This window comes from Fundulus heteroclitus, chromosome 23 (assembly GCF_011125445.2).
Source record: "Fundulus heteroclitus isolate FHET01 chromosome 23, MU-UCD_Fhet_4.1, whole genome shotgun sequence".
Lineage (NCBI taxonomy): Eukaryota > Metazoa > Chordata > Actinopteri > Cyprinodontiformes > Fundulidae > Fundulus > Fundulus heteroclitus.
Genome location: NC_046383.1, coordinates 19,231,552 through 19,244,424, shown reverse-complemented (window position 1 = coordinate 19,244,424; position 12,873 = coordinate 19,231,552). Strand labels below are relative to the sequence as shown.

At 42.6% G+C, this 12,873-nt stretch overlaps 2 protein-coding genes across 4 annotated transcripts; both read left to right on the top strand.

Annotated features, from left to right (window-relative positions):
* Window positions 1-3,430, top strand: selenoh (selenoprotein H). 2 transcript variants are annotated; one of them, XM_012871909.3, is made up of 5 exons: window positions 1-128; window positions 468-606; window positions 1,242-1,384; window positions 1,657-1,776; window positions 3,214-3,430. In XM_012871909.3, exons 1-4 carry the CDS (start codon window positions 113-115, stop codon window positions 1,761-1,763), a joined length of 405 nt encoding a protein of 134 aa, XP_012727363.2. In that variant the 5' UTR covers window positions 1-112; the 3' UTR covers window positions 1,764-1,776; window positions 3,214-3,430. The 2 variants fall into 2 exon arrangements, with proteins under 2 accessions (XP_012727363.2, XP_021176821.2); XM_021321146.2 differs by lacking the exon at window positions 1-128 and having other exon boundaries at window positions 188-606.
* Window positions 3,431-6,761: 3,331 nt separating this feature from the next.
* Window positions 6,762-11,818, top strand: clp1 (cleavage factor polyribonucleotide kinase subunit 1). Of its 2 annotated transcripts, none has more exons than XM_012871964.3 (6): window positions 6,762-6,892; window positions 7,302-7,576; window positions 7,878-7,985; window positions 8,073-8,192; window positions 10,679-10,816; window positions 10,902-11,818. In XM_012871964.3, exons 2-6 carry the CDS (start codon window positions 7,304-7,306, stop codon window positions 11,586-11,588), a joined length of 1,326 nt encoding a protein of 441 aa, XP_012727418.1. In that variant the 5' UTR covers window positions 6,762-6,892; window positions 7,302-7,303; the 3' UTR covers window positions 11,589-11,818. The 2 variants fall into 2 exon arrangements, with proteins under 2 accessions (XP_012727418.1, XP_012727417.1); XM_012871963.3 differs by lacking the exon at window positions 6,762-6,892 and adding an exon at window positions 6,913-6,966.
* Window positions 11,819-12,873: the final 1,055 nt, after the last annotated feature.

Below are 12,873 nucleotides of genomic sequence, written 5' to 3'. Positions count from 1 at the left end.
TGAGTGCAAACCCCTGTCCTTCACATCAATGGTTCAGTCCGTGTTAGTGAACCCCTCCCAGCAGCGCCTCTTGGTTCAGTCGGGCTGAGCGCGCGAAACTTCTCCAACAAATATGGCGTCCAAAGCAGGTGGGTTTGTTTTTGTTTGCGAACCGCTAAAAAAAAAAGCTGCTTATTTATCCACAATACAAGGGTGACACCCGCTCTTCTCCTAGTTAAAATACTCTTAAATGAAGTCGTAATGGGATTTGGTCGTTAGTTTTTATAACCTGTAGTTTTAATAACAGGTTTAACAGTTCGGTTGTTTCTGAACGCATTTAACTCGATTTCTGACAGCGTCGTTTAACGCATATGATGACTTATTGTTCCTGTAACGTGGCGTCGCCCTGTCTGACGTAGCCAGCATGCACGTAAAGCCTGTCTGTGCTTGTTTATGAGACGAACATGTGATGCCGTCATGTTATTCAGGCCGCAGAGGCACGAAGCGCAAAGCGGAGGTTCAGGCCGAGGAGGAGGAGCATCAAGCATCGCGAGAGGAGCACGACGCATCGCGAGAGGAGGAGGGCAAAAGCGGCGAGAATGGCCTAAAGGTGGTCATTGAACACTGGTGAGCGCTTCTGTCAGCTTGGCTTTATTATAATCAAACTCAGTAGTGATGTTAACCATCTAGGAGTTTTTTTTTTTTTGTTTTTTTTTTAACCCTTATGCACATGCGGAGCAGGTGAATCTGTCATCTGGCTCAGGTTAAGAGCTGGAGTTGGAGTTGGCCACCCTTAGCAAGGGAAACACTTTCCCCTCCAAACTCTGTCTTTTAAACGATGGATCAAGTTAAAGTAGCTTTATGTGACTCGTACTGGCTGGTCCTGGGAGATCTAGCGCTGTGCGATGCTGTTAAAGATGTCATCCAGAAAGATAAATCACCTGAGACCACCTGATCAATGAACATCGCAGTTTCTAACAAACTAACCAGTATTATTGCTCCCACCCACCTCCCCTAGGATGAATGGACCAAGAGCAGTCGCCTTATCCATATTCATTAGTGGTTTACCCGTGTGACAAGCAGGTGGAGAACCTCGGTTCTAAGGAATTGTCTTATTACTGAAAAGTGCTTTATAAATAAACGTGTCTTCTGGTCCCTCGTTGTAAGCTACCGTGTAGCTACATCAAGACTGCTGTGTGGTTGTAAATGTGTTTTTCATCTGATTTCATAATGAATCATGCTTGAGCTTCTTTGTCCCGCAGTAAAAGCTGACGAGTGTATGGGCGTAACGCTGAGGAGGTGAAATCTGCCCTTCTGGCCGCCCGCCCTGGTCTGACTGTGGTCCTCAACCCCGAGAAGCCCCGCAGGAACAGCTTCGAGGTCACTCTGCTGGACGGAGGCAAAGGTGAGGAGGGGCGAGACGGAAACGCCAAGAATAACCGGGTCGCTCGGTCTCCCAAGGGGGGGAGGCCGTCGTTCTTCGCCATCTTGGTTTGTAGAGTCGTGGTCACGACCTGCTCAGCTGCTTTTAAACCACTTCTGTTTTTTTTTTTTTGTTTTGTTTTTTTTTGTTTTTTTCTTTTTTTATTGCCTCAATATTTATAGCATGTCTTTCTGCTTTTTCATGTATTGCTCCTTTTTAAACGATACGCCTCTCCGTTTGTGTCTTCTCTAAAGAAATCTCTCTTTGGACGGGCATAAAGAAGGGACCGCCTCGTAAGCTGAAGTTTCCTCCGCCTGATGATGTTGTTGCCGCTCTGCAGGAAGCTCTCAAGACTGAATGAACGCCGAGTGAAGGTATGTCAAAGCCGCCTCGTTTTTTTGCTTTACATGGATGTTGGTCCATACAGCTATTAGATTTGATGTTCCAGTCTGACTATACTATTAAACAGACTTCATTACGATGGCCTAAAGGCACGACGTCCTCTAGTAGACCCTGTGCTCGCTGGCCAGGACCGTGGGGCTGGACTGGCATTTTCCAGAGAACATTGGAATCTGCAGGTTCAGCACTGGTTCATTCATTCATCTGCATTGTACATGGCTTTGCTGCAATCCCTCATACTGAGCAAGCATGAAGTGACAGTGGAAAGAAAAAACACCCATTAACGGGAAGGGATAACCTCCAGCAGAACCAGGCTCAGTGTGAACGGTCATCTGCCTCGACCGACTGGGGTTACAGAAGACAGAGCAGAGACACAACAAGAGAGACAAAAAAGCACAGAAGCACACATTGATCTAGTAATCTGTTCTACATTAGATGGTAGTAGCCGGTGGGCCGTCTTCTCTGGATGATGTCACAGTTAACAGAACGTCAGACCAGGTGTACCTACTATGAAGAAAAAAAAGAGAGAGAACAAAAAGTTAAAAGCTGAAATGACAACAGTCATTGCAATGCAATGCAAAACTAGAGAACAGTAGAAATCAGTAGAGTGAGAAAAATAGACCCTGACGTGCTCCAGTAGCCTAAGCCTATAGCAGCATAACTATAGAGATAGCTCAGAGTAACATGAGCCACTCTAACTATAAGCTTTGTCAAAAAGGAAAGTTTTAAGATTAGTCTTAAAACTACACAGTAAAAACACTGGTGCCCTGTGTTTTTTTAAATAAACAGATTTACAGATGGTTGATGCTGATGCCCGGGCTCATGTAGCAGGAGTACGCCTCCTGGAGGATGAAGGCACTGTTACTATTGTCTGGCCTCCATGCTCCCCTGACCTAAATCCACCAGAACATCCCTGGGACGTCATGTTTAGGTCCATCTGACGACGGCAGATTGCTCCTGAGACTATCCAAGAGCTTGGTGATGCCCTGGTCAGAATCTGGGAGGAGATACCCCTGGACAGCATCCATCACCTCATAAGGAGGATGCCTGAGGTTGTCAGGCATGCATTGAAGGACGTGCCGGCTGCACTAACTAAAGAGGGGCATTCTGAGTTAACGCAATAACGTTTCAGCTAACAGGACCAGCCGGTCATTTCTGTTTCACTGTAACTTCAGCTCAAACTGTCTTTGGGTTAATAAGTTTCATCAAATGATGTAACATCCTTTTTTTTTTTTTCCTGACACATTCCAACTCAGTATTGATATCCAGCAGGATTTTTGCTTTTTCTTTTTTTTTTTTCGACTGATGTTTGATGTGTTTAATTTTTCAGAGCTGTAATCTTTTTTTCTGAACTCTGCATGTTTTCTGTGTATTAATAACACTCAGCAGAGCTTTGTTTTTCCTGCTTGTAGCCGAGGATCCAGAAGATCTGACTGGTGGAAGCAGAATGATGAGGGGGGACACAGGAGACCTTCTCAGTCCCTCCTCTGATGAGCCCAGCTCCATCTCAACTCTTCTGGGGACACGGCGACACCTAGTGGATCATCTCGGAGCAAACGCAGAGTTGTGTTTTAGAGCCAGGGTTTTTGTAGTTGTTGTTGCTAAATAAAGTGTTTACAAGTTTTCTTATTGCCGTGTTTTTACTTTTGTGAGCCACTTTCTCTTAAATAAGTAGTAGTGTACAAATTGTCTTGATACAGTCACAGCTTCACATGCAAAACAGTGTCTGATATCATGATGGATACATTTCTTCACTTGCACTTTAAATGATTAGCTACTTTTCTACATGTACTAAAATATAAAGTGTGGTCGCTAAAGCTCTTGCAGTGTTTCCCGAGACATTCCAGAAACAAGGCAGGATCATTTTTCTTTCGGAGCTGTAAAGAGCGATTGTGTTGGAGATGCTAAGTGAGATTTGTATTTACATACCTTGTAAATGGTAGCATTTTAAACTTAGGGGTGGGCTTTCCTGTGACTTTATAAGAAAAAATCAAGTCACTAGTGGATGTGAAGAGCTGTCCCTAGATACACTAATCTTAAAAACAAGGTTGTTGGTTTTTTTTTTTTTTTTTGCTTTTAAAATGTCTATGCACAAATACTAATGCCAATAGGAAAATATAACACTTAACACACTGAGGTGCAAAACCTGAACATCAACACTGGTTTTCTTTGATCACTGTAAGCGAGGGATCCAGTAGAAGCACAGTAACTCTGGGACTCCAGACTTCTCAGAATAATGATTTCCCTATGCTCAAGTTAGTCAATATGAAATATGGAGATAACGTATTCCACTCACCTCAAGCCACAAATGCTTCACTGCCCCGTTACAGCCAGCGGCTCTCACTGAAGCACCCGATGCTTTTAAGGCTTTTTGTTTCAAATGGGAACTTTAAACGTTACAGAGAACTCAGTCCAGCCTCCTTCAAAATATCAGAGCAGCACATTTTTCATTTGATGATGTTGGTCCTCTTCTTTCTCCGTGTTTTCTCTCTACCTTGGGTCTTCCTCTACCTCCTCCTCGTTCTCTGTGGTGGACTCCCCGTCTCCTTTTTCTTCAGAAAACAGGGAAACTCGCCTGCTGCCATTTTAGTAGTACCTTATTGGTACAGTTTAAATGAGGCTGTTATATATTTCAACACATTAGACGTGTTTAGCCGGTCGGTTCAAAACGTTCATTTAAAACGTGTGCTTTGAAAACGCAAAGTAAAAATATTGTGATGCTTCTTTTTTTAACGTAGATTGATGTGTTTATTGTTGGGCCAATTATTGCGTGTTCTGCAAAATGGACGCGGCTGATTTTGTGCGTATAGTTGTTAAAATAGGGGCTCAAAATGCAAAATCTAAATAGTTATAAAACAGTTTCATAAGGTTTATCACTTAATAGTTAGAAATAGTAAGTTTTATAGTGATTAAAGTAGTGGTTGTGATTACATTTTTTTCTTTATGTTCTGATACTCGATTATTGGGGCTGGTTCAAATTTGCTGTTTGCATTTAGATGAGTTTCAGTGAGTCAGAAAACTGGTGGAAATTTGACTCCTGGTGGAAAACTACTGCAGTAACTCCAGAAACCAAACACATCTTCTGGAAATACAATCTTTTTAATGGAAAGAATTAATCTGACTGCAAATTTACCAAAGCACTGATGTTCAATTGGGAGAATCTGCTCACGGGCAACTATTAGTGGCAGCCTTTTAGAAGGGTGCCAAAAAGAAAAGGAAGGCTTTTTTTTTTTTTTTTTTTTTTTAGAAAACAGGTACATTTTAATTCATGCCAATTCATGATACATGTTATCTCAAGGCACTTTCCAAAGTCAAATTCAATCCGATTATACAGATTTTACAAGTCATACCTGGGCCCTTCTTATTACCTGAAGATATAATTAAAAACAAAGACCTTGACATCTATCAGTCTGGAAAGGCCTATAAAGACATTTCTATGACTTTGGGACTCCAGAGGAACCAAAGAGCCATCATCAACAATAGAAGAAAACATACAGCAACGGTGACAAGCTATTCAATCAAAATTACTTCAAGAGCACATCAACAACTCAACCAGGAGGTCAACCCAGAATAACCTCCTTAGCTCTGCAGGCCTCATTTGACTCAGTTAAGATCAGAGTACACAATTTAACATGAGATAAACAAAGAAGAGAAACAAACAAAACTACTGCTGATTCAAAATAGCATGAAGGTCCGCCTCACATTTACCAGAAACATTCCCACGATTTATAGGAGAATATTCAGTGGACTGACAAAAAACAAAAGTGGAACCTTTCAGGCAGATGTTCCAAACTAACCCAGCATTTCATAAACAGACCATCGTACAGACAGTTAAACATGGTGGTGGTAGTGTGATGGTTTGGGGTTGCTTTGCTTCCTCAGGGCTCAGACAACTTGCCATTGCGGATTGAATCCTTCACTTTGCTCCCCACCAGAACAACCTGAATAATCTGTAAAGGTCCTTAAGCCCAATCACACTTTGATTATCCAAAAGTAGAGAAGCCAGGCCTCCTTATGAACTAAAGCAAAAACCAAAGTTTTAGAGTTGCCTAGTTGAAGTCTGAACTTAAATCCAATTCAGATATTTTAGTGTGACCTTAAACACGTTCTCCATTCTTCAAATCCCTCCAAAGTTGCTGAATTTAAAAAAAATCTGCAAAACAGATTGGGCCAAAATTCCTCAAGGGTTATGTTGAAGACTCGTGGCAGATTATAACAATCTCTTGATGTCAGTCACTGCTGTTGAGGGTGCCGCTACTAGTTATTAGGTTTAGGAGGGAATTACTTTTAGGGTCAGGATTTCCTTTAATGAATGAAAGCATCATTTGGAATTTTTTTGTGCTATCTTTAATAAGCAAAAACAGAAAAAGAAAAAAACAGTAAGGGACAAACACCTTTTCACTGTACTGTACAAAAGTGCGTATTTGCTTCTGCATATCCAATTTCTCTCTTTTTCCTTTTCTGACAAGGTCTTTCTCCTCTGCTTCACAGCTTAACTTTAAATTAGCTTGTTATTAATTTTTTTTTTTATCTAGTGCGTAAGTGTGGTGTCTTCTGTCTACGAGTTTTTTGCCTGCCACGCCTGAATTTTCCTATTGTGGGACAATAAAGCTATTTCTGATTCTAAATTTGCAATCATCCTACATTGTGCATGAGGCATAAAATACAACCAATTGTGACAGAACTAGTTCTAATATAATCCTAATAACACTAATACTTATGATACAAGCATACAAACAGCACTAGTAATTTAAAGTTATATGTTCATTGATTTTTGTTCATACTTTTTCAACGTGTGTTTCATCTGTCATACTCTAGTTGATTTACTCTTGCTGCCCATGTTTTTATTTTTTTCCTTTTATCTTTCTTTGTATTAAATTTAGTTCCTCCGCTTTGATGAAGTGACGTGAACACAAGTAAACCGTTCAAGTAAACCTGCATTGTTAACGACGTCCGCCAGGGGGCAGTAATTCAAAAGAAAGCAACAGGAACGGCAACCGTTTGCGTGATGACCTCATCATTGCGCGACAGTGGTCCTGCGTGAGGAACGTACTATTTTATCTCCTCCATTACAAGCTTGAAATCTAACGTGTGAGTATTACACAGCGAATTAAACCACTTGTTAACCACTTTTCTTGACAGAACTGGAGACATGTGGCGTATTTGTATGTAACTATTCCGGCTTTTCCTTGAATTATTTTGGGTAGATTAGCATCTGCACGCTAACTGAGAGCTAGTTTGTTTTCTACTGTTCTAGTCTTAGCTTTACACGAAGCGATCTTGCATCGGTTAATCTGGTAACTATTAGTTTGGTCTCTACAAGAACGCGTATCGCTGTTAGTCAATAGCTAAATACTTTAAATTTTCTTTGGGAAACTTGTTTACTTAAATACAAACCCAAAATGTTTTCAAAAACGCAAACAGCCTCTCTGTAGCCCTGCTGAGGCGTTTTCTAGCTATGCTGAGAACGGTTCAAAGGGATGTGATTTCCTCCTGACAGTGATGGCAGCAGAGGGCGTGGAAAAGACCAGCGAAGATGCTTCATCTTCGGGGAAGGTGTGCACCAGGTTCGACCTGGAGAAGGAGACCGAGCTTCGCTTCGAGGTGGAGGCCGGAGAGGCAGCGGATCAAGTGGAGCTGGAGCTCCTGACAGGGATGGGCGAGGTGTTTGGCTCCGAGCTGAACCGCAACAAGAAGTACGTCTTCGGACCGGGCTCCAAGATCGCAGTTTTCACCTGGCAAGGCTGCAGTGTGAACCTCTACGGAAAGCCGGAGGTCAGTACCTGCATGAGTAGCCTCGCGGAAATGTTTAAACGTTGTAGTCTTTCTACTCTTAAGAGGTTTATTATACAGTAGGATATGTGTGGGTATTATGAGTAGAAAGCTTGGGTTGTGCTGCTACAATGAGCAAAAAGGCAACTCTGGTTGACAGAAAACAGTTGATCAGGTGTGACTGGTGTTTCTTACTGGGCTTGGAAATGGCTTGAGGTTTTCATCGGGGCTCCAAAACACGTCCCCAACTTCTCTTTAATCAATGCAATTTGCAGGATTATAAAAAGTGCTGTTGTCTCCACAGGTGGCCTATGTGTCCAAAGATACCCCTATGCTGCTGTACCTGAACACTCACGCTGCCCTGGAACAGATGAGGAAACAAGCAGAGCGGGAAAATGAGAGGGGGCCCAGAGTAAGGAACTCTGAGATCCTTTTGTAATAGTTTCAGAACAAAACAAAAAAAAGCGGTATACAACACCAGCGAATATTTGTTCTGCAGGTGATGGTGGTGGGACCTACAGACGTTGGGAAGTCCACCGTGTGCCGGCTGCTTCTCAGCTATGCTGTGAGAGTCGGAAGGAGACCTACGCTGGTGGAGCTGGATGTCGGACAGAGTGGGGTAAAAGTTTTTATTTTTTACCTATTTGACATTATGAGGTTGTGAACTTGTGACTTCAGTTTATTTTTTTATTATTGCTTGGGTGGTAGGTGCACTAATAATATATACTATATGCAGCTTTTTCCCTAGAATTTTTTTTTTTTTTGGGGGGGGGGGTTGTATAGTGCTGCTTCTTTTTTTCGTGGTTGCAAAGCTTTCCATTAATATCATGGAATACAGCTTTATACGAGGAGCCAGCTTCTGTCTCTCTTCATCTTTCTCTTATATATTTGTTTTTATGTTTGTCTCTATCCTGTATCTTTATAGATGATTATATTTTGAAGGCAACGTGCGTCTTTAAAATCTAGATCTGCCAGAGTTCAGAATATTTTTGAGCCTAACTTAATTCCATTTAAATTCTATTACATTCTATTAAATTCTACATCTGGGATCTGTTTCTGATCCGTTCAGGGGGTCTATCCAGCAACAATAATGCCTTTTCCAAGAATAAAGCGGCCATCTGTTTTCTGTGATGGACTCAGGAACAGACTCTTGGTGATTTGCGAATGGTATTTTTGTAGGACATCTGCAAATGACTATAGAGCCGTTTACTTGTTGAGAACGTGCTGTATTGAGCGTTAATGTTTAATTATCAAGCTTAAACAGACGTGATCATCCTCATATTTGTATGAGGCAAACGTTCTCAGTATATTGAAGTAATCGGAGCACCGCGTGACATAAACAAATGTCATTTAGTTGATCATTTAAGCGTTTCTCTGTAATGCTCAGGATGCGATCTGGCGCAATTTAGAAAGGCTAATGATTTTAATAAAATTAGCCGTGAACATGCACAGATGTGTAATAATTTACTACCTTGGGGGGGTGGATTTTGGTTGCGATGTGGGGCGCCCCCTTTGTAGAACGGTTCTACGAGAAACACTGGTATATGGAAATGGATAAAGACACTGACCTACTTAACAAACAAAATAAAAGTACAAAATACTTTTTTATAGAAACAGCGCAATAAAAACATTATAGAAATAACTTTATATATAAACAAAATGCTAAAATGTTTTGTTTTAGCGTGTGAATCAGGTACTGGGAAGGATCTATTCACGTACGACAGTTTCAGTGAAAAACAAACACTACCAGTTAACGATTATGTTTATAATATATTTACATCCCGCATTGTAATCTAGTGGAAGCTTTTGCTCACGCGTGACTCATTTTTAGTGGGGAAACAGACGAGTCGGTCTCGTCTCTCTGACTTCAGCGAGGCTGACTGACCGCCTGTCAGAGCTTTCAAAGCAGGAGGGGCTCCCAGTGGCACTCATGCTTTGCTGAAGAGACGGTGAACTCCCAAAGTCTTAACCAAAGTCTGAAACAATTTGCTAGATCCATCCAACAGTCGCTAAAGGGGTCTGAAAAGCACAGGCATGTCTGAAAAGTTGCTAAATAGTTGGCATCAATGTTGAAAGTAAGCCAGGCGAACATGTGAGAGCAGAACGTTAGCCCCTCCCATCGATCCCCTCGGAGTGTGTTTTTATTAAGGAGGAGAAGATCGGCTTGGAGTATCACTGGAAACTGAATGCGACCTTAAAAACACCATTAAGGGAGTCGATGAGGCTGACACTTATCGTGCGCGAGGATCGTCCGACGCGGCCCCGGGGCCGTTTTGATACCGGGTTCCGGTACTCATCCCTAGTCACTATGCTGTACGGTATTAGGAAACATGAGAATGAAATATTGCACTAGTGTTGTAGTTGTTTGGGATTAACCCCACATGTTCATCACTTCTCTCTTCCTTTTCGATTGTCGTGTTGTCCCCAAAACACTCCATAAACGTTTATCCTCTTGGCCACCAGTATCTACATAAAGTTTGTGCTTAAATAGCAGTGGAAATCCACATTAACAGCCAGGCATTGTATTTCCACGCAGAACATGAATACAATACAGTACATCCCTTGTGTGTGTATATATATCAACGCAGTATCAGTGTGTGAAATTTTAATAATATAAAGGACCAATTGGAAAGTGAAATTTAGTGTCAGGAAATCCTGCTTTGCAAGCCAAAACATATTCTCACCGCGTCGGACACCGACGTCTCATCGATGGGGTCCGAGGTGCTAAAGGCCGCAGGAAGGGGAGGAGCGTTGTGGTGCGGAGATGTAGATTTATCGCAGTTGATTCTGACATCGCAGTAACGATATTATGGCGGTTTCATGAGATCTGTAGTGCAGCGCTAGCCGATGTGTGTCCAGGGAAATCTGCTTTGATGCTGGGAGGCATAAAATGATAAATGTGTCTGTCCGCTCGTTATTTTAGGGCCGTAGCTGAACCGAACAGAAGATGTCTGTAGACGAATGTGTTTAATATAACAGTTTTATTATCAGAGCTACAAAAGATGTTTAATTTGTTTTTATGTCAAACTTTTACTGTAGATTATTTGTCAGGGCTAAGGCTGCTGTTCTTAGGACTAAACTGTAAACGGCGTTGTTGTGTTTTAGGTTTCTGTCCCGGGGACGGTGTCCGCTCTGTGCATCGAGCGTCCCGCAGACGTGGAGGAGGGCTTCTCTGTCCAGGCTCCTTTGGTGTATCACTTTGGTTCTACTACTCCTGGGACCAACATCAAACTTTACAACAAGGTGCGACGGAGCATTTAGCATCCGTGCTAATGAAGTGCTAGCTTACGCTGTGCTCCTCTGACCCTTTTCTCTTACTGTCCCGTAGCTGACATCGTGCCTGGCAGAGGTGTTCTCTCAGCGCTGCGAGGTGAACAGGAAGGCCAGCGTAGGAGGCTGCATCATCAACACCTGCGGCTGGGTGAAGGGTTCTGGGTACCAGGCCCTGGTCCACTGCGCCTCCACCTTCCAGGTGGACGTGGTGCTCGTGCTGGACCACGAGAGGCTCTACAACGAACTCAAGCGGGACCTGCCTCACTTTGTGCGCGTCGTCCTGCTGCCGAAGTCCGGAGGGGTGGTGGAGCGCTCCAAGGAGTGCCGGCGGGACGCTCGGGACGAAAAGATCCGCGAGTACTTCTACGGCTTCCGCGGGCTGTCCTTCTTCCCTTTCTCCTTCGAGGTGCGATTCTCGGACGTCCGCATCTACAAGATAGGGGCGCCGTCCATCCCGGACTCGTGCCTGCCCCTGGGGATGTCTCAGGACGACACGCAGCTGAAGCTGGTGCCCGTGACCCCGGGGAGGGACCTGACGTACCACGTGCTGAGCGTGAGCAGCGTCGACGACGGAGACGAGGACGCCAGGAAGAGCATCGTGGAGAGCCCCGTGTGCGGCTTTATCGTGGTGACGAACGTTGACACTCAGACGCAGGTGATGAAGGTGCTGTCGCCTGCGCCCAGACCGCTGCCCAGACACACGCTGCTCATCATGGACATCCGCTTCATGGACATGAAATAAAGGAGGACGTAACGGTCGCGTCGGAGAGCATTCCTGCTGCATTTTTGGTTTCTGAGTTGTGCTTCCAAGGACTTGAGAAAAGAGAGAATTAAATTATACCTTCTTTTATTATCTAGACTGTACAATTTTTTTTCTTACTGTCACTTAAAGGTGCTGGAATGTTTATCTTGATAACCTGTTTTATTAAAAAAAAATTGTATTCTTGTATAATAAATTTTTTACTTGAGAAATCCTGTGTGAATTGTGCTTTAAAATAATTTTATAATAATTCCAAAGGCTAATCATGGAGCAGCTTTAGTTAATTAGCTAAATTAGAGCTAATTTACTAAATCCGGAATGCAAATAGGTGAATTTGAGTAGATCGTTTTAACTTGTAGCCAGGCGTGCTGTTTGTGGAAGAAATGACTTAGACTTAGACAAACTTTACTGTCATTTTGTATGCACAGAGTGCGTACAGAACGAAATTTCATTTGCATACAGCTTAAGAATTTCAGTGAATTGCAGTGGATTCCAGAATAAAGTAACTTTGCAGGATAAAAAAATAACTTTGCAGGACAGTTCCAGGATAAAGTGCACAGTGATTTCACAATGAGGGGAAATGTCCGTCCCTTCGTGTCGTCCATACCCGGACGGTGTTCATGTCTGTTTTTACTGCAGCCAAGGACACCGACCCGCTGACCGTACACCAGTAGCAACACTACCGCTATGGCAGTAGATGTTTGGGAGCACTACATTAAGAGCTCGTTTTATATTTGTTGTGTAAACGTCTGCCAGCTCGGAGAATATTCAGACCATCATCCTGTTTTTGAATTTGCTGCCTCTGTAACGTGGCCATTTATCCAGTTACAACAACGTATAAGTGGTGCAGGGCAAGGGGTTTATCAGAGTTTCTATTAGAAATGTTACTGATGCACACTTATTTTAGAACCCAAAAGTCTGTTTGAAATCTTCAGATTTTAGTTTAGACGGACGAGTCTTTAAAATTTCTACTGGTTTTTTGGATCAATTATTGACAGTTTAGCATTTTCCTATTTGATGTTTTTCTACTGTAAACACTTGTGTTAACAGCTTTACGATGCATAGCTCAGTGCATTCATGTGTGTGAACACAAGCAGCAACTTTGTTCTCAGTGGTGGTGCTAACAGCTAATTGTTGTTTTCACACAATGAAAAAACAGTTTAGCAGCTCTCATTAGGCAGTTTGACGCTCACACATTTCTATATGTATATACACACAAAGATTAACACTAATCAGGATATTTATCACATTCTGTTCATGGAGTGAT